This window comes from Diceros bicornis, chromosome 26 (genome assembly GCF_020826845.1).
Source record: "Diceros bicornis minor isolate mBicDic1 chromosome 26, mDicBic1.mat.cur, whole genome shotgun sequence".
Taxonomy (NCBI): domain Eukaryota; kingdom Metazoa; phylum Chordata; class Mammalia; order Perissodactyla; family Rhinocerotidae; genus Diceros; species Diceros bicornis.
Window position 1 is genome coordinate 11,758,944 of NC_080765.1, and position 19,317 is coordinate 11,778,260.

The window sequence follows — 19,317 nt, forward strand, 5'->3', positions numbered from 1 at the left end:
ACTTCCACCTCCAGCCTCTTTCTTTGCTCACTTATCTCCCCAGACATACCCAGAGAGGTGTAGAATCTAGATAAAAAACACTTGCTTTCGAATCACTGAATCGCACTTAATGGCTGTGTGACTTTGAGCTTCAGTTTCCTCATCTGTGAAATGGGCATAATACTGTTCCTTGTAGTGTTACAAAGACGAAACGAGCTAATGAATGTAAAGCACTTAACTCATTGTGTTCACAGGACAAGTACTTAGTGTGGTAAATGATAACGTTATTGTAGCATCTCTGAAACTGCCTTTTGATTGTTGGAAGAGTGTGAATTTCATACGTCTGCGTCTGCTCATTTGACACCTTGATCAGAATTTACAGGCTTTGCAGCATTTACAGGCATTTTTGTGACCTCTGAGCCTGTATTTACCACAGTATGCCAAGGCCACATGCTTGATCAAGTTGGAAGCAGTGGCAGCTATTCAGGCATAGGGTTCTATGTGCACTTCATGGGGGTACGGCCACCACCACGAACTCCTCTGATCTTTGGACAAGTCGAAGACGGTCTTGCTGAAGTGAATGTTAACTGCTTATCTTTGTCGGTGTCTTTACTGGTAGGAAATGTTGTGTGAGAGCTCTGTGGCTCCTAGCCTTCACCTTACAGGCCAAGATGACCCTGACAAATTGGCCAAGATTGTGTTTCATCAAAACAAATCTAGTGACACTATGCCCAAAGGACCAAGATTTCACAATTTTCTCACACCTCCTCACGAAGCATCTTTCCACTCTAAGTTCTTCCCCAAACCCAGCTCATTACTATTTGGACTTCTGACACACAGCCCAGTTCTCTAAGATTTGATGGTGGTGGGGGCATGAGAAAGGGCCAGCCTCGTAGCAGCCTCAGCTGCAGGGGTCTGGCCCAGTGGCTCTCAGACCACAATCCACGGTAAAAAATACGTTTACCATTGGAACCCCATTGTACGCACATACACACACACACACGTATACATATCCATCCATATATACATCTCCATGTATACGGGTATCTATTATAACTAAAACAAATTCTGTGAAACACTTACTTGCCTTTACTATTTACAGTTTATTCAGATATTTACCATTCTTTTCTATTTCATTTTTAAAATGCTCACTATTATTTCACACAATGTGGCTCCTGACTTTTGAAAACACTGACTTAGCACATGAAGCTATGTTACCTGTTTGTAGTGTTTACAGGATTTTTTCCCTTTGGAATGATATTTAGTATTTATTTATTCACAAATTTCTGTAATATTTTCTGTACTCATCAAGAGGGCTTCATTTCCCCTCATACCAGTGTTTGTCTTTCTACCATTTAGTGAAATGTTTAGTAAAGTAGATTCCAAGGCTTATCGCCTGACACCTGGAGGGTGGAAAGGAGAACACTTGGTCCATACACGGCTCCAGGAGATGAGTTCACAAGTCTGCAGTCTGCTGGCTTCTGCTTCTGAAATCTAGTGTGAGTTTTCACATTCCAGTTTAGGAGATCTGAGGACATCTGCGCTGATGTTGAATTCCTTTTTTTTTTTTTTACTTTTAGGAAACTGACCTTTGCTAGGCCATCAAAAAAAAGTAATGATGATAGTTTGCTTCTCCCATGCACTTCCTAACCCTAGAGTTTTTCTAGCAGTTCATCTATTTCCTGAAAATTTTACCTTGGATTTCTCATTGTCCCATTAAATTGAATTTGTCGTAAACTTACCTAAATCTCACCCCTCTCCAGCCATCACCTTGTCTGAACTCAACTTGGGAGAACCCGTCGGCAGTCTTCTGGTCGTGCAAACACTCTCTGCTTCGCCCTACTCTCCGTGTTCGGTGAATTCTGTTCTCTTGCTTTATGTCTCATCTTCTTTTCGTGTCATCTCCTCAGGAGAGGGCCTTGGCATCACCTTCTGACTGCCCACCCCACCTGCACTTGCTCCTTCCCTGCAGCCACCCCTCCCACCCGACCTGGTCAGGCTCTTTTCCAGATACTTTGACTATTCCCTGTTTCTTACTGAATAAATTCTAGACTGCTTAGCTCGCCACAGTCTGGCTTTAACCTGCTTCTCTCACCAATGGTGACCTTTCTGACTGTCTTGTGACATTTCTCCTACCTCTGATTATGGTATTTATCTCTGGCCTATGCATTGGATGTTCTTCTCTGCTTCTGGATCATGTTGAAAGCTCTCAGAGCAGGCGCCATGTTTACTACCTTTCTGGCTTTCCTCATTACCTGGCACTTCTTTGTGTAATGCAAACCCTCAGTGTAATTGCAGTTAGAACTCTGTCGGTGGCTTTCCTAGCGAAGCGACCTGGTGAGGAATAGCCTGTTGTATTAGAACAACACGTTTGTTCCAAAAAGCCCACGTGAGGAGGTATGGTAGGGGCGGGGACTAAACTGAGAGGCCCTCCGGTTTTATGTCCTAAATACAGTGGCGCTCTGATGACTGGTCTGTCTGCTTGCTGCTCCCTTTCTCACTTTTTCTCCGACCTCTAAATTAGAAGGTATCTTCCACTTCAGTTTTAGAGAGAAACCAAGAGGAGACATCTGCCTTTGCTTGCTGGACTCATTAACTTAAAGAAATGTATCCTGTTTACATTTCTGGCAGCATTTCTTTTATTTGGATGGTGGCCAAAGGCAAACAACTCGGCCTAGTGGTTTTTTTAAAAAAACAGAGCTTTCCAAGTACACATGCTGTTGTCTAATTGGGTGAACATTGAAAACCTTCGTATTTTCTTAATGTGACTGTTTCATTCTATAGAAAAAGCTAATTCAGTCTGCTAGCATTTTATGTCTATCTTAGCTTTAGTGTTTATTGTGGGAAGATTTTAGTAGGGAGTGGCTAATCGAAAGAGATTTGGTTTGATTAGGGGCTAAACTAACAAAATCTGTTTTGAAATGAGATAACAGGATTTGCAGGTTTTGGTCTTCATCCAATAAAACTGAAAACCCCAAAATCTACATCCCTAGCAGACAGGGAATCTATTCTCTGACTAGAAGTTTAAATTGCTGGATTTGTAAGTTGTCTTAAAAATATGCTCTTTGAACAGTTTAAAGTGTTACATAGTATTGAGATGAAGTCATCAAACTGCTTAAGACTTTAATTGTTTATATTTGGGCAGCTGAATAAAATGTATGGTTATCGAAAAAATTAATGCTTCACTAACACTGTTGCTGAAAGAAGGGCTTTCCTTCTAGCCATGAATGAGACTTAGGAAAGTTGTCTTCTGCCTTAATTTTTTTTCTTTTTCTTATGAGTGTATATAGATTTTAGGATTTTCTTGGCTTTTGTGTTTTAGGAAATTGGACTTTTACTGGAAAAGGAGAGCAGCAAGATGTTTTATTATTCTGGTATGCCTGCTATATTAGTAGCTTACTTTTAAGGCATTTGCAGCTCCGTATAATGGTGGTGACATGTATAACTATCAGTTCTGCAGAAGTACGGTAAACATAACCATTTCCAAAGACCTTAAGCACTCTCTACAAAGGAAGAAGAAGTGGATGCAGATTTTAAGCAGATGTCCCAAAGTAGAAAACTTCCCTAGGTGTCAGTTTTGAATATTCAGAACAAAGTTGGCAAAGAGTAGTTTTTGACTAGAATAATTTAAAAGGGCAAAAGAGAGACATCTCTTTTTTCTTGCCTTTTTCCTCCAAATGAAGTAAATGAGATATAGAAAGTGGATTGTAGCTAACCGGTATAATTCAAAGTTCGTTAGCAGTTTTACCAATTTCCCTGGATTTTTAAAAGGAGAAATAAGGAGCCTTTTCTTCATGTTTGGGTGAAGTTAATTTGGACCCGTTCCAGCTTGCCTGGGTGGCAGTGTGCAGTGGGAACACAGGCTGCTTTTGGATAGACCAGTTTTTTTTTAAACCAAACCTACATTCACCCCAATAATTAGGGAAGGCCTGGTTTGTGCAGTGGTGGAAGCAGTCTTGGTAATGATCGCCCAGGCTTGTAAGTCCATTTTGGTTCCCTGCCTTCGTCTCTGACATATAAAAATGAAACTCTCCAGGGAGCAGAGGCTCAATTTAACTTGTGAGTGAGGTTGTGCTCCTTGCGAAGCTAAACTTTTTTTTTTTTTTTTTTTTTTTTTTTTTTTTTTTGTGAGGAGATCAGCCCTGAGCTAACATCCGCCAATCCTCCTCCTTTTTTTGCTGAGGAAGACGGCCCTGGGCTAACATCGGTGCCTATCTTCCTCCACTTTATATGGGACGCCGCCACAGCATGGCTTACCAAGCAGTGCGTCGGTGCGCGCCCGGGATCCGAACCAGCGAACCCCGGGCCGCCGCAGCGGAGCGCGCGCACTTAACCGCCTGCGCCACCGGGCCGGCCCCCGAAGCTAAACTTTTTAACGTGCAGAAGAGCACTGAAAAGAGATCTGTTTGTGCGACGAGATTCACTGTATTAGAGTGTGCGTCATTAGGGCCATGACAAATGGTTGGCAGGTTGGTTACCTGACTGGGGTGTAGGTAGGGGCTGAGATCCTGACCCAGCTCCTTTGCCAGGTGTGGGACCCCATCTGCCTGGATGGCAGGGAGCCTTCCTCTGGTTTGCACAAAGATGCTGTGACCCCTTTGCCAAGAGTCTCACCAGAGAAATCTCTTCTACCCTCTCTATGCTCAGATGCTTTTTGTTGTGCATGATGTAGAGAATATGAAACATCTTTGTTTTCTTGGGTTCTTGAACCTTTTCAGTATTGTCCTTTTGGGCAGGTGGGAGTTTGGCGTGATGCCATCAGAGAAAGTGTGGAGATGGGAAGGACCCAGAGGCAGGAATGTGCTTGGGGGAGGCGGTGGCAGACAGAGAAGGAGAGCTGAGGATTTATTTATTCATATTTCCCCTCTGGATAGGATCTAATCCACTGTTGCTATTTGTTGAAATTAACCGGCACTTCAAAAGCTCAGTTGGAGACCTGTCTCTGGTTAGGAATTTCCGAGCCTTACCTTTTCCTACTAATCTCTCTTCCCTTGGCCTCTAGTAACCTTCCCTTTCCACACCATGTAATTGGGACATGTATTGCCGTGATTGCTGGTTAAGTTTTTGTTTTGAAATAATTATAGGTTCACAGGAAATTGCAAAGATAGTACAGAGAGGTATCACCCAGTTTTCCCTAATGGTAACATTTTAGGTAACTATAGTACAGTATCAAACCCAAGAAATTGACATGTACAATGTGCCTTGTGCGTGTGTAATTCTGACATGTTATCTCACGTGCAGATTTGTGTAACCAACACTGCTATTAAGACACAGAACTGCTCCAAAACCACAAAGATCTTCTTCCTGCCACCCCTTTATAGTCACACCCACCCACCTTCCTCTACCATCCCTAATCCCTGGCAGTCACTAATCTGTTTCCCATCTCTATAATTTTGTCATTTCAAGAATATTATATAAATGGAATCACATAGTATGTGACCTTCTGAAATTGTTTTTTTTCACTCAACGTAATTTCCTTGAGATCCATCCAAGTTGTTGTGTGTATCAATAGTTCATTCTTTTTTATTGCTGAGTCGTATTCCATGGTACAGAGGTACCACAGTTTAACCATTTATCTATTGAAGGACATCTGAGTTGTTTCCAGTTTTTGGCTATCATGAATAAAGCTGCTATGAACATTCCTGCACAGGTTTTTATGTGGACATAAGTTTTCATTTCTCTGGGATAAATGCCCAGGAGTGAGATTGCTGTGTTGTATGGTAAGTGTATGTGTAATTTTTTAAGAAACTGGAAAACTATTTTCCAGAGTGGCTGGACCATTTTACATCCCCACCAGCAGTGCATGAGAGATCAAGTATCTCTGCATCCTCACCACCATTTGGTATCATCACTGTTTTTTGTTTTAGCTATTTTAATAGATAATGATATCTTATCAAGGTTTTAATTTGCTTTTCCCTGATGGCCAGTGATCTTGAACATCTTGTCTTTCGCCTGCTTACTTGCTATCGTTAGGGGTTCTGGTGAAACATCTCTTCATGTCTTTTGCCTATTTTGTAACTGGATTGTTTGATTTTTTTAATTGTTGAGTTTTGAGCATTCTTTATATATTCTAAATATGAGTCCTTTGTCAGATATTTGGCTGGCAAATATTTTCTCCCAATCCGTAGCTGCTCTTTTTAGCCTCTTAAGAGAGTCTTTTGCAAAGCAAAAGTTTTAATTTTGATGAAGTCCAATTTACTGATATTTTTCTTGTATGAATCATGCATCTCATGTCATGTCTAAGAACTGTTTACCAAGCTGTAGTTCTGAAGATTTTCTCCTATGCTATAGTTTTATGGGGTTTTTGTTTGGTTTTTGGTTTTGCTTTTTTTTTTTTTTGGTGAGGCAGATTAGTCCTGAGCCAACATCTATTGCCAATCCTCTTCTTTTTGCTGAGGAAGATTGGCCCTAGGCTAACATCCGTGGCCATCTTCCTTTACTTTATATGTGGGAAACCTGCCGCAGCATGGCTTGACAAGCAGTGCGTAGGTCTGCACCCGGGATCCGAACCTGCGAAGCCCGGGCCGCCGGAGCGGAGTGTGTGAACTTAACCACTACGTTACCAGACCAGCCCCCTAGTTTTATGTTTTGAGATAATTTTGTATATGGTATGAAGTTTAGGTCAAAGTTCTTTTCTTTTCTTTGCCTGTGGATGTCCAGTTGCTCCAACATCGTTTACTGAAAAGGATTTTCTTCCTGTATTTAATCTTTTGGATCTTTACAGAAATCAATTGGCCATACTTGTGTGGGACCATCTCTGGGTTCTCTATCATGTCCTGTTGATCTGTGTGTCTGTTCCTTCACTGCTACCACACAGTCTTGATTACTGTAGCTTATAGAGTAAGTCTTGAAATTGTCCCACTTAATTTTCCTTTTTAAAAATTTTTAGCTAATCTAGTGCCTTTCCATATAAATTTTAGAATAATCGTACCTATATCCATAAAAGACTTTGCTTGAATTTTATAGAAATTGTGTTAGACCTGTATATCAATTTGGAGAGAATTGACATCTTTACTGTGAAGTCTCCAATTCACAAATATGGTATGTCCCTCCGTTTATTAGATCTTCTTTGATTTCTTTCACCCATGTTTTGTAGTTTTCAGCATACAAGTCCTGCACAAGTTTTGTTAGATTTACACCTAAGTTTTTTTTTTAGTGATTGTTAATAGTATCGTTAATTTCCACATGTTCATTGCTAATATATAGAAATACAGTTGAGTTTTGTGGGTTGATTTTTTTATCCGTTGACCTTGCTGAATTCACTTGAATTCTAGAAGTTTTTTGGTAGATTCCTTGGGATTTTCTACATAGATCATCATTTCATCTGTAAATAGGCTTAGTTTTATTTTTCTCTCTCTGATCTGTACGTGTTATATTTCTTTTCTTCACCTTACCACACTGGCTAGAACTTCCAGTACCATGTTGAATAGCAGTGATAAAAGTTGGCATCCTTGTCTTGTTCCCAACCTTAGAGTGAAAGCATTCAGACTAATTTTACCATTAATTATGATGTTAGTTATAGGTTTTTTGTCAGTGTTCTTTATCAAGTTAAGGAGGTTCTCCTCTTTCTATTCCTAGTTTTCTGAGAGTTTTTATCATGAATGGGTGTTAATTTTTTAAATTCCTACATCTGTCTCTCTAGCCAGATTCTGCATTTCTAGAGATCAGGCACTGCTTCATAAATGTTCTATTTCCCACAGTGCCGAGCTGAGTGCTCTGCTCTAAGGAAGCATTGAACATACGTTTGTGGGTCAGTAGGACTAGGCATGGTCACTGATGGCAGACAAGATCTTGAAGAGGGAATCACAGGAACATCTCTAGCCAGACAACCCTGGTCCTCTAGGTCTGGAGGAGAGATGGCAGTTACTCTTTTCGGTCGCCATTAACCATTCGATTCAGTGGTTCAAGGCAGAAAGGAAAGTTACAGACACCAAACTGATGCTTCAGCAAAGATATGCAGAAGGCAGAATTGATTCATCCACTCTGCCCCAGGTGTTGGAAGTGAAACTTTTTAGGATAACTGCCAACTAAAAACCATTGAGTTGTACACTGTAAATGCAGGAATTGTATGTTATGTGACTTACATTCCAGTAAAGCTGTTATTTTTTTTAAAAAAGTAAGTGCCAAGTGAGCAGTGATGTCCTGGTGTTCTTTTTGCTGGGGGACAGGGTACTGCTCTCCGTTGTTCCTGGTCCCGCCAGACCACTTTGAGCCAATGAAGGCTTTTCCAAAGAAGGAGGGATCCCCCACTGCTCTTTGCTCACCCCAGGATCGATGATGCCAGAGTATTCAGTGAGTTTCCTCAGAAGAACGCAGAACCTCCCTTAGATACCGTGTTGCTGATTTTGAAGCACTAACCTAAGAATGATGGAATAAACCTGCTCATTACCCAGTGAGCCGTTATCACCAAGAAGGTATTGTCCACAGTCTGGATGCTTTCCCTCTCAGGCTGTTTTAGCTTAGGGCTGTTTCTCCATCCCCTTGACTCTGTCTGTGAGGTAAGAAAAGGGCAGAAAATACTAACTTTATTTTTAACGGTGAGGAAATAAGCAAAAGAATGAAACTAGTTTCTCATCACCATGAAAAATGGGGGCATTAAATCTAGACCGTGACTCCCAGCTCCTTTTGCGGAGGGCAACAGGAGGCACAAGAGGGCGCGCCACCTTGTGTCTGTTTTAGTCTTTTCCTGTCTCAGGACCCTGGCTGCCTGGGTGTGTAAGTTCTGCTCATTCTGAGCTGGAATAAGCACTTGGATCTTTCTGGTGCTGAGGAGCCGCCAGATTTCAGGGTTGGTGGTGGTGGTAGCACTGGTGGTCGTAGTTGTTTTAAAACACTGCCTCCTTAACTGATAGGGCTCATTTCCAGTGTTTGTTTTGCTGAGTTTGAGGCCACTTCTTTCCCACCAGTTGTCTGCCTGCCATGACCTCTCCGAATGAGTGACAGCCAAGGCAGACCTATCATGTGGTATATGTCCACATCTGTCTTGGTACGGTCATGTTCGTGGGAGTTAAGCCATTCGCGCCATGACAAAACAAACCAAGAGATGAGTTCTGGTTGCGAATGTGATAGCTTGTGATTTTCCTGCTTTATGACAATCGTGCCCATGTCGAGGTTCTCTACCGTGAGTTAGTCTTTGGCCCACAATTAAATCCTTTTTATTTCTTTTCTTTCCCAGGGTTCACGAGTTCTTGTGGATGCGCGCGACAAGCTTGGCATTCCTTGGCAGCACTCCGAAAATGAAAAGCATGGGATGTTCCTTATGGCCTTTGAGAACAGAGCGGGACTGCCCATGGAGCCAGCCACTTTTCAGCTGTATGTGCCTGCTCTGAGCGCGCTCTGGAGGGACTCGGGCATCAGGGAAGCTTTCAGCCGGAGGAGCGAGTTTCAACTGGTGAGTGAGCCCCACTCTGGGCCCCGTGATTGTGTTTTACATGCCTCATTTTGACCGTTAGTGAAGTTTCCTTAAACTCTGTAAAAGTATAGGCAAGTTGTAAATTGCCGTAAATACTAATATACAACAACAGAAACACACAATGGAGGCACACTAAGCTATCTAAATGGTTCAAGAGGAAGCAAAATTAATTCATTCAGGCTAGGTAAATGTTCTTGTTAAGGAATATGAAGGATTCTTAAAATATTAAAGATCAGTGTAACTCAAGGAGCTCAAGTTTTTTAGATCTAGTTCATAGTAGGAAATTAATGCCTCCTTAAAGCAACTTTCCATCTTGTAATGTCTGGATCCTGCCTGGCAACTCATGAATGTTTTCAGATCAGTGCCCTGGAAGCTCACCTGAACCCTTCCAGGTTGTGCCCTTGGATTCTTTCCTTTCATTTTAATGTCTGAATATTTCAAAAAGCCTAGTCGTCTTCGTCATTTAGATCATTTAGGATACAAGTCTATAAACGGAAAATTTGGGTCTTCAGCCTGTTTGCATCTTGATTTTTTTCTGACTATCCTTCAACATTAGCTGTATATGAAGAAAGGCATCAGACTTCTCCTCTAGCTAGAATAGATGTGCCCAGCTGATATTAAGGCACCCCCAGGGTATCCAGAAACAGCCCGACTTTCACACCCCTTTGCCCTCTGAGAACCAGGGCTCGAGTTTTAGGTCATCAGTCCTTGCCTTTCTTTATGGTGTTGCCACAATATGTCTTTATTTTTAAACAACATAGTCTTGAGTTTTCCCTATTTTCACACTTCATATAAATGGTTTCATACTGTATGTATTCTTCTGTGACTTGCATTTTTCACTCAACATTTTGAAATTTATTCTTGTAATGTGTGTAACTGTGGTCCTATTTTCACTGCTGTCTACTCTTCCATTGTGTGAATATACTAGAATTCATCCATTCTCTCATAGGTGCACTTTGGAATTGTGTTCCACGTTTTGCTGTTACAAACAGAACTGCTGTGATCTCTCTCGAGTGTCCCTGGATGCACGTGTTCAAGGGTTTCTCTAGGATGTGTACCATGGAGTAGAATTGCCCAGTCATAGGGCGTATATACCTCTAAATAGACAAGATAGGTCAAATTATTTTCCAAAGTGGTTGTACCAGTTTGCTTCTACCAGCAGTAGAAGAGTTCCTGTTGCTCTCATCCTTGCCAATATTTAGTGTTACTAGACTTTAAAGTTTTTAATTGTATCTTCTTATGGTTTAATTGAAATTCCCCTGATTTATTAGCTATACATGTTTTCTCTTCTGGTAAACGCCTATTCATGTCGTTTGCCAATTTTTTCTAATGAGGTATCTGTATTTCTCTCATTTGTTTGGGAGGTTCTGCACATGGTCTGCCTGGTAATCCTTTCAGTTCAGTTTCTGTACTCTCTTTGCCCAGTCCCCCTGGTGCTGCTGTCTTAGACAACCAAGTGCAGTCGTCAAAACTAGCAAGTTGACATTGGTATAATACTGCTCATTAACCTGCAGACCTTCTTCAGACTGACCCGCTCTTCCTCTCGTGTCCTTCTTATGTGCCAGGGTGTGGCTCAGGGCCCCACCCCGCAGTTAGTCGTCACCTCTCCTTAGTCTCCTCCCATCTGTGACAGTCCCTCAATCTCTCCCTGATTTTCACAACGATGACACTTTGAAAGAGCACTGATCAGTTATTTTGTGGAATGTCCCTATTGGGTTTGTCTGGTGTTTTCTCATCATTAGAATGAGATGCATTTTTTAGCAAGAAAACCACGGAAGTGATGCTGTGCCCCACTCAGAGCATCATATCGGGGGTCTGTGGTATGGGTACGTTCAGTTCCCGGTGACATGAGCCTTGATACTCGGCTAGGGCGGTGTTCGCCAGGTTTCTGCACCGCACAGTGACTGTTGTTCTCTGTGTTCTTAATAAATCCTTGGGGAGACACTTTGAGACAATGCAGATATCCTGTTTCTCCTCAGGTTTTTGCCCACAAACTTGAATATCCATCGGTGGATCTGAAGGATGACAGTTTTATAACTGTTTTTTATTTTCACATTCTTTCTCAAGTTAACTTTAAAAATTAAGGTGGAAGAGTCAAAAGAAGTAGAAGACGTGGTTGCCATAGAAAGGAAATTTTAATCTTCTAAGGGGCAGGGATATCAGAAATAGCTAGGGAGTACAAGTTAATATCTAAGTGTGAAATTGGAGTTTAAGTCTTTTTCCCCCATAAACTCCCGTGGTCTGGGAAAGAAGATTCTAGGCCAGTAAGAGCGCGGATGGAGATTGCTATTATCAATTGAGAATTTACCAAAGAAGGAAATAGAAACATCTAGAGCTAATTATTTACAACTAGTGTTCAGTAAGTACTCCGTCTAGGATATTATTGTTGTGAGGTGGTTTTGTCAGACTTTGTCATTTGCCTTATTCACTGGATACAGGGTTTTAGAGCTAGGAGGGACCTCCTAACTGAATGAGTCTTGTCTTGTTGTGGAGGTGGAAATCAGCCCAGAGAGCTTAGGCTTGCCTGAGGCCATCTCTTCCTAGTAATGACTATGTGGAGGTTGGACCTGAAAGGCTGGTCTGCTTATTTCTCCCTCTGTTCATTTATTCATTAAGCATTTATGGAGCACTTACTGTGTGCTATACACTGTGCAGTATGCTGGGGATACAGCGGTGGAGAAGACTACAAAGGAGCCTGTCTGCAGAGAGCCTTTCATCTAGACCTAGACTTGGCGTGGGATTAGGGCACCGCGAGGTGGATCAGTAGTCGACCTGTTGTTTTGATCTTGTGTTTCAAACAGCCAGACTCTTGGAAGATACAGCTGCCTGAAAAGTGTTCTGTCCAAGTCAAGTGTGTGTTTTTAAAGATTGGAATAACCAAAGGCAAATATGACGCTGTTAATTTTGTTTATTGGATGGTAGATACGTGTGTGTGTTATTCCTATACTTCGTACTTTTCCGTATTTTTATTTTTATTTAAAGTGTTATACGGCATTTTATTAAAATAGCTAGATAGTAGGCCCTTCATAGTCACTGTGGAGATATCCAGTTACAGCAAAATGTGAAGAACAGAATTATCTTCATGCAGCGTGCTCAGTGTTCCCTCCTTCCCCATCTTCAGTGGAACCCTGCTTTCTCTTCTTGGTAGATCTTTTGCATAGGGTCAAAAACCTCTCCAGGGTGATGTTTCGACAACTTGCTTTTTCCTCCCAGGGCGACAGTCTCTCAGGGAGAGACCCAGCTGCTGTGAGAACCGCTGTCAGCCAGGTGTTAGACATTTCCTGTTCCCTCTGCCCTTGTGGTTTTTCTTGCTCTTCCAGGCAGAGGCAGAAAGGAGAAGAGGAAGGAGAAAGGCTGCGTCTGGTGACTGCCGTGTGAGGGCCCTCTCTCCCATGGGGCGGAGGGTGAGCATGCGGGGCGGGAGGGGACCCTTGCCCTTCTCCCACTGACCACTGTTCCCATGTAGTCACTGATGTCAGCTGCTGTTTGCACGCGGGAATGGATATGACCTCTGTGGCTTAATTAAAAGGAAGGAAGATACCTTGCTATGTTAGACCTTATCTTTTAAAACACATTTAAGTAAGACATAGCAAGACACTAAACAGACAGGTTGTTGTCATAAGTATACCTAATATAAATATTGTCTACGTATAAACTCTTTTTCTAATAGAGAATTTTGAATTTTTTAAACACATCTTGCAAATTATCATTAATGTGCTTATAATACAGCATGTGGATAATTTTATTTCCATAGTTTATCTACCTCAATTATACCTTTTAATTTGGAGTCTAGTTCATTAGAATGGTACAACATAGGCATATCGATCATCTTTTATTTACTTCTGCACTGATGGTGACCGTGAATTTGTATGTCATGGTCCTCCTTGCCAGGCACTGTGGTGGGTATGCTTTCCCTGAGTCCTTTCTATGTGCCAGGCACTGTGCTGAGGTCAAGTCTCATTTCCTCAAAAGCTGGTCAGACAGATATACAAGGAAATAAATGCAATAAAATGTGATAAAAAACATAATTGAGGAACATACAGGCTACCTTAGGCATAAAGGAAAAAAATAGGCAATTCCACCTGACAGGAAGGGCTCAGGGGAGATGCTTTTAGAGGAGATTTTCTAAAGATTAGGTAGCAGTGCACCAGGGGGACAGTTGGGAGTGAGGTGGCATGGGAAGCATTGTAAAAGAGATACAGGACTGTGAAGGCACCGGGGAGCTGCAGAAACTCAGCCTGGCCAGAGAGCAGTGGGTGCTGCCCCTGGAGAGTCGGGCAGGCTGCGGACATGGCCAGAGAGCAATGGGTGCTGCCCCTGCGAAGAAGCCGTGCACCAGTGAGCGTGCTTTTGTGTACAGCAGCCCCCATTCACGCTGGCTTAAACGATAAAGGGACTTGGGACTTGTCAGCTGGGCACTGACCAGGTCCCGGGCTTGGAGGCTGAGGAGGGAACTTGATGTGCGGTCTGAACTGCTTCTCTGCGCTTTTCTTGGCTCTCCACTTCTCTGCTAGTTCATCTTTGGTCTGGCTTCCCTGTGGTTGTGAAATGGTGGCAGCAGAACAAGGCCTCAGCAGCGCACACCGACAGGAGCAGTGAGGGACCAGCCACCGTGGCCAGGGCAATACCGTGCAGAGGTTGGTCAGGCCTGGGTGAATTCTCCATCCCTGCACTCACCACTGTGGAAAAGAGGCACCCCTGGAGTGGGTGTGCAGGCTGCACAGTGGTGCGGCGTGGGGGCTGGGTCACGACAGTGCTTACTGTGGCCACAGGAGCCACGCCAAGCAGCTTGGAATTACCTGTAAGCAGAGGAGCCATTGAGGTGTGTAAAAGCAGAAGATAACGGATCCCTGCAGTTTTTCCAGAAATCACTATCAGTAGTGTACAAGTTGGACTGAAGGGAGGCGAGACTGGAGGCAGAGGCTGGTTGCTGGGCTCCTTGAGAAGTCCAGTTAGAAGATGGTGAGAACTTGAACCAGGGCAGAAGGAGTTTTGATACTTGGCCTTATCTTTTGATTTACTGCTACTGCTTTTTTGCACAACTCTTTGCTTGTTGTCTCATTCTTTGTCATCTTCATCATCGTACTTCCCTGAAACATGCTGTACGAGAAGACTGGGAAAACACTAGGTACAGAGTTGCCTGAATAAATGGATCCAGTTCTTGCTTCTCATACTGTGCTCTTGAAATTGTGGCCAGTCAGCTAATTTCAGGACTTGTTACTATAGGTGAGGTGTGTCTCCTCTTACTCAGCGGCCCGGACAATCACCCTGGGAGTTTGGTCCCTCTGACAGAGTCCTCACGTGACTTCCTGTTGTCCACTTACGAGCCAGCCATTTGCTAGTTCAGGTGTTGGGGAGGCCTCACAGGTGGATGTGCTGCACACACATCTCTTCCTCTCCTCTGATACTTTTTGCCTTACGTTTCTTGGATGGTAAAAAAAAAAAATGCACTGAATTGTGAATCGCTTTTTACATCCTTTCAATTCTTATTTCAGAGTTGCAGGGCACTGTGCTTTCTTGAAAATGTCTTCATTTTTTTGGCTTTGGAAGAAGGAGTTGGAGGCGCAGTTCAGAGGAGTAAGTTTATTTTGATAGCACAGTGTGGAAATCAAATGATTCTGCTTATTACAGAGATTTTTTTTCCTGTCGTGTTTAAAGGAATTCAGTCTCCATAACATTACCAGAGGTTACTAGAAAAGGCTGGATGTACAGGCTAAATTTTAGATGTAGAGGCGTAATCCATCCTGGGTGTGTGTGGATGCTGCTGCCTTAGAACCCAATGAGTGTGAAGTTTTAAGAGGAAAATTACCCTGCAGCTTAGTGAGTAACATGCTAACTATAAAAAGAATCACTGGAATTACCAGCCTCGTTCCTAACATAAAATCCACGTGTTGTGCTCAATTTTATGATGTCTGGGCTTCAGAATTACCCCGGGGTTAACTGTGGTAGCCACATCGGCACGACCTATGCTGTCTGTGCCGCCTTGTCGCCTCTCCCCTTATCCTGCACCCCAGTGTGTGTGCTTTTTAAGGGCTGTAGAAATACTGCTTATGGGTTCTCAGGCTTGGAACGCTTCTCTGGGAAAGCTCTGGGTTAAAGTAGTCCCCAAATTCTCTAGGTTCCTGAAACAAATATCAGCGTGTGCTGTGTGGTAATTACGTCTTTTTAGAAAAGAACCATCACTTCTCCAGGGGCTCGACGCTACAGGTCAGCACGCCTTTGGAAATTGCCTGTGCTTTTGCTGGTTTTATTTTAATTGAGTTTCAGAACACTTTCCCGGAAAGCTCTCTGAGACACCAGAGGCCTGGGCTAAATGGAAGATGAGGTTATTTGTGGCTGCAGCAACTTTTTGCAACTTTCTTTGAGGCCACATGAAACAAAGCGACTTATACTGAACAGCACGGTTTTGTGCATTTTCTGTGCCTGGTACCATGTCCTTCCGGGAAAGAAATCTACTCTGTGGCGGTTTGGCGATTCCTTTCTGTCACTTGGGGGCAGTTTCATGGCACCTGGTTGATTAGGAGTAAGACCCGAAGTGGCAGCCTGCCTGGCAAGTGACAGGTCATGTCCAGCTGTTTGGGGATAACATGAGTGCTCTCCATGGCCTCTGAAGGCTCTGTCACCTGCCTCGTCGTCTCTCTGCCATCTGAGTTTTACGTGGGCCACCTAACAATTAGTTGTAATCCTTTTGCATGTGTAATTCTTTGCCTTTTCCTCTTTTCTCTGCTATTAAGATATCCTGTAGACTTGATTTTTAAATACTGTAATCTAAGGTTTTAGACTAGAGGAAGAAAGAAAAAAACCCAGAAAGTGCAATGAGGACAACGCCTTTAGCCTCTGGTGTCTCTTGCAGTACAGTTTGGAACATTTCAAAGAATCTTTCTGCTTTGAAACGATGGTGGTCTCCTGCTGTTTGTGGCAGATGGTGAGTATTCCTGGGTGTCTGTACTATTACTGTAAAGTTTGATTGCGTGTGACGGAAAACCCAAAACAGCAGTCATGATTTTATTTCCCTCTCATATGAAAGAAGTTCAGAGATAGCCAGTCCAGGGATGATAGGGGGAGTCTCTGTCCAGACCCTTCCAAGGGTCCTCTTGCCTAGCTCCATTCCTCGGGCTCAGCTGTCAGACTGTGTCCCAGACAGACAGGAGGAGGGTGCGGAAGAGTCTGCCTCTTCCTTTTAGGGCGACTTCCTGCAAGTACCATCCAACACAGCCTCGTACATCTCATCGGCTGGGACGTGGTCACGTGGCCACACCTAGAGGGGAGGCTGCTAACTGTGGTTCTCAGCTGGCAGGTTGTTACTGAGGAGGAGGGGCAGACGGGATGGGAGCAGCGGCCAGCAGCCTCTGCTGAAGTCCCTTTGGGACCTTTCTGCCGCTAAGATGGTGCTTCGTGTGCAGCCCAAGGGGGAGCAGAGTTGAGTTTGTAAGTTATTCGAACTCTGCTTTATTGAGTAAGGGGACAATAAGATAGCACACACTATAATATTCTATGATATTATAGTTTATGTATGGGCTAGTGGAGACACCTCGCAACTGTGCTTTCAGTCGTGTCTGTCTTCTCTAATTTTATGGAATTCATTCATTCAGCAATATTTATGGAGCAGCCACCATGTGTTAGGCACTCGTACAAGTCCTGGGGAAATAGCAGTGAGCAAACAAACAAAAAAATCCCTGCGCGTACGGAGCAGACAGTAAATAAATTAATCAGAGTGTGTGTGTGCGTGCGCGTGCCTGCATGCACGAGCCTATGCATTATGTGTGTTAGAGAAGAGTATGGCAGGGGATGGGGACAGGGGATGTGGAGGGGGCCTAGATGGATAAACAGGGTGGTCATGGGAGGTTTCTTTAGCAGATTCTTGGTTCTCCCACATTTGTTTTCCCTTCTCTTGTGGAATCAAGTTGAGAATATGGCCACAGAGCCAGGCTACATTTTCTACTCTCTCTGTGGGACAAAGTCCTGAGTCTTGCTCTTAAAATGACTGGACACATCCACCCCAGCCTCCCTCCTCCTTCCCACAGACTGCCCAGAGTCAAGGACCTGGGTGGTTTGTGTGAACCCACAAGTGGAAGCGACGTGCAGAGCATAGCAGAGACGCCCCAGCCCGTATTGTTTAAGCCTCTGTATTTCAGCTTGTAGCCCTGACTGATGTAGCTTCCCTGAGTGGCATCTGAGAAAGCTCTGGAGGTAGGAGAGCAGGCCTGTAGGTGTCCGGTGAGGAGGAAGAGTATTCTAGCCTAGGAGAGTAGCAAGTGCAAAGGCTCTGGGTTGAGAGCAAGCATTGTGTCCAGGGTGCAGAGAGGAGGCAGATCTGAGATGGAGCCGCGTAAGCAGAGGGGTGAGCGGGACAGGTTCACAGAGCATCAGGGTTTATGGGGGGCCTTGTGAGGGGCCATCAGAAGGACTTGCGCTTTGGGCAGAGGAGTGATGGGTTTGATTTACGTTTTAATGGGATCGCTTTAGCAGCTATATTGATAACAGCAACAGGGAGGCCTGTTTAGAGACTTGTGTGGTAATCCAGGTGACAGATGATGGCGGCTCAAATCAGTGTGATGGAGATGGAGGCCATGAGAAGTGGTCAGATCTGTATGTCTTAGAGTTGGAGAGGAGTTTGGAGGTCATCCCATCTAACTACCCATCCGGCTTAAGGATTCCCTCGGCATCAGCCCTGATGCTTGGTATTGAGCCCAGTGATTTTATTTTATGTTTTCCGTTTAGGATACTGATGGAGAGTCCGTTTCTTCTCTTTGTGAGTGGCTCCCAAGCTGCCTCTGTGTGTCTGGAACCAGCCCCTGGAGTGCAGGGCACGCAGAGCTAAACCCTGTGCTCACAGGGTCAGCCGTCCGAATGCACCTAGTGTCTTTCTTAAGGTCTGTGCTCTCTGCAGGAGACACATTTCAGACCACAGGTCCCAGTCTTTCTGTGCAGATCAACAGCCCTTCATTTCCTTCAGGTCTTACCATTAGGAATGCTGAGAGTAAAGACCTTGAGCAGAGGGGAGCAAGGTCATAGCAGCTTAGTGACCCCACCCCAGGTAAAGCATCAGTGCCATTCTTTGCTGGCTGGGGACTAGTTGAGTTCTAAAGTCTCAGTTAGTATTTAATTAGGGTTTAATTAGTGAAAACTGAAGTCAGCAAGTAGTACCAATCTATGCTCCTACGAAGGAGACCTTCTTGTCCCGCATCCCCCACACCCTCAGCCATACTTGTTTTATTCTTCTTCTTAAATTTTTGCCAGCCTGATAAGTAAAAATTTCCGTGATTATTACTTCTTTTCATATATGTTTATTAGCCATTTATAATTATTCTTTTGTGAATTGGCTGTTGGCATCCTTTGCTTCTTTTTTTTCTGTTGGGAACAAGTTTCTCTTGGTTTGTACTAGTCTATCACCAGGTACTCATTTTTTATAACACCTTTTTTTTTTAGACTTTTTATTTTGAAATAATTATAGATTGACAGGAAGTTGCAAAGATAGTACAGAGAGGTCTCTTGTCTCCTTCACCCAATTTCTCCTGTTGGTTTTGTCTTATCTAACTACAATATAATATGAAAACCACGAAATTGACATTGGTACAGTATGTGGAGGGGGTCGTGTCATGTTATCATATGTGTAGATTTGTGTAACCATCACCACAGTCAAGACACAGAACTGCTCCAGCACCAGAAAGACTCCCTCATGCTGCTCCTATACAGCCACACCTACCTTCCTTCCTTCACCAGCCCTCACCCCTGGCAACCACTAATTTGTTCTCCATCTCTAAAATTTTATCATTTGGGGCATATTGTATAAATGGAATCCTATAGTATGTGACCTTTTGAGGTTGACATTCGTCACTCATCATAATGCCCTTGAGCTGCATCCAGGTTGTTGCAAGTATCAATAGTATACCTTTTTATTTCCAAGTAGTATTGCATGGAGCCAG

The 19,317-nt window shown here is 43.5% G+C and overlaps 1 protein-coding gene across 1 annotated transcript in view; it reads left to right on the forward strand.

The window, feature by feature from the left end:
- Positions 1 to 19,317, forward strand: part of GNA12 (G protein subunit alpha 12) — a 116,098-nt gene that overhangs the window by 44,485 nt on the left and 52,296 nt on the right. The window contains exon 2 of the mRNA XM_058569391.1: positions 9,155 to 9,370. Within this exon, the coding sequence (XP_058425374.1) occupies positions 9,155 to 9,370 (216 nt within the window). The remainder of the gene's footprint in view (positions 1 to 9,154; positions 9,371 to 19,317) is intronic.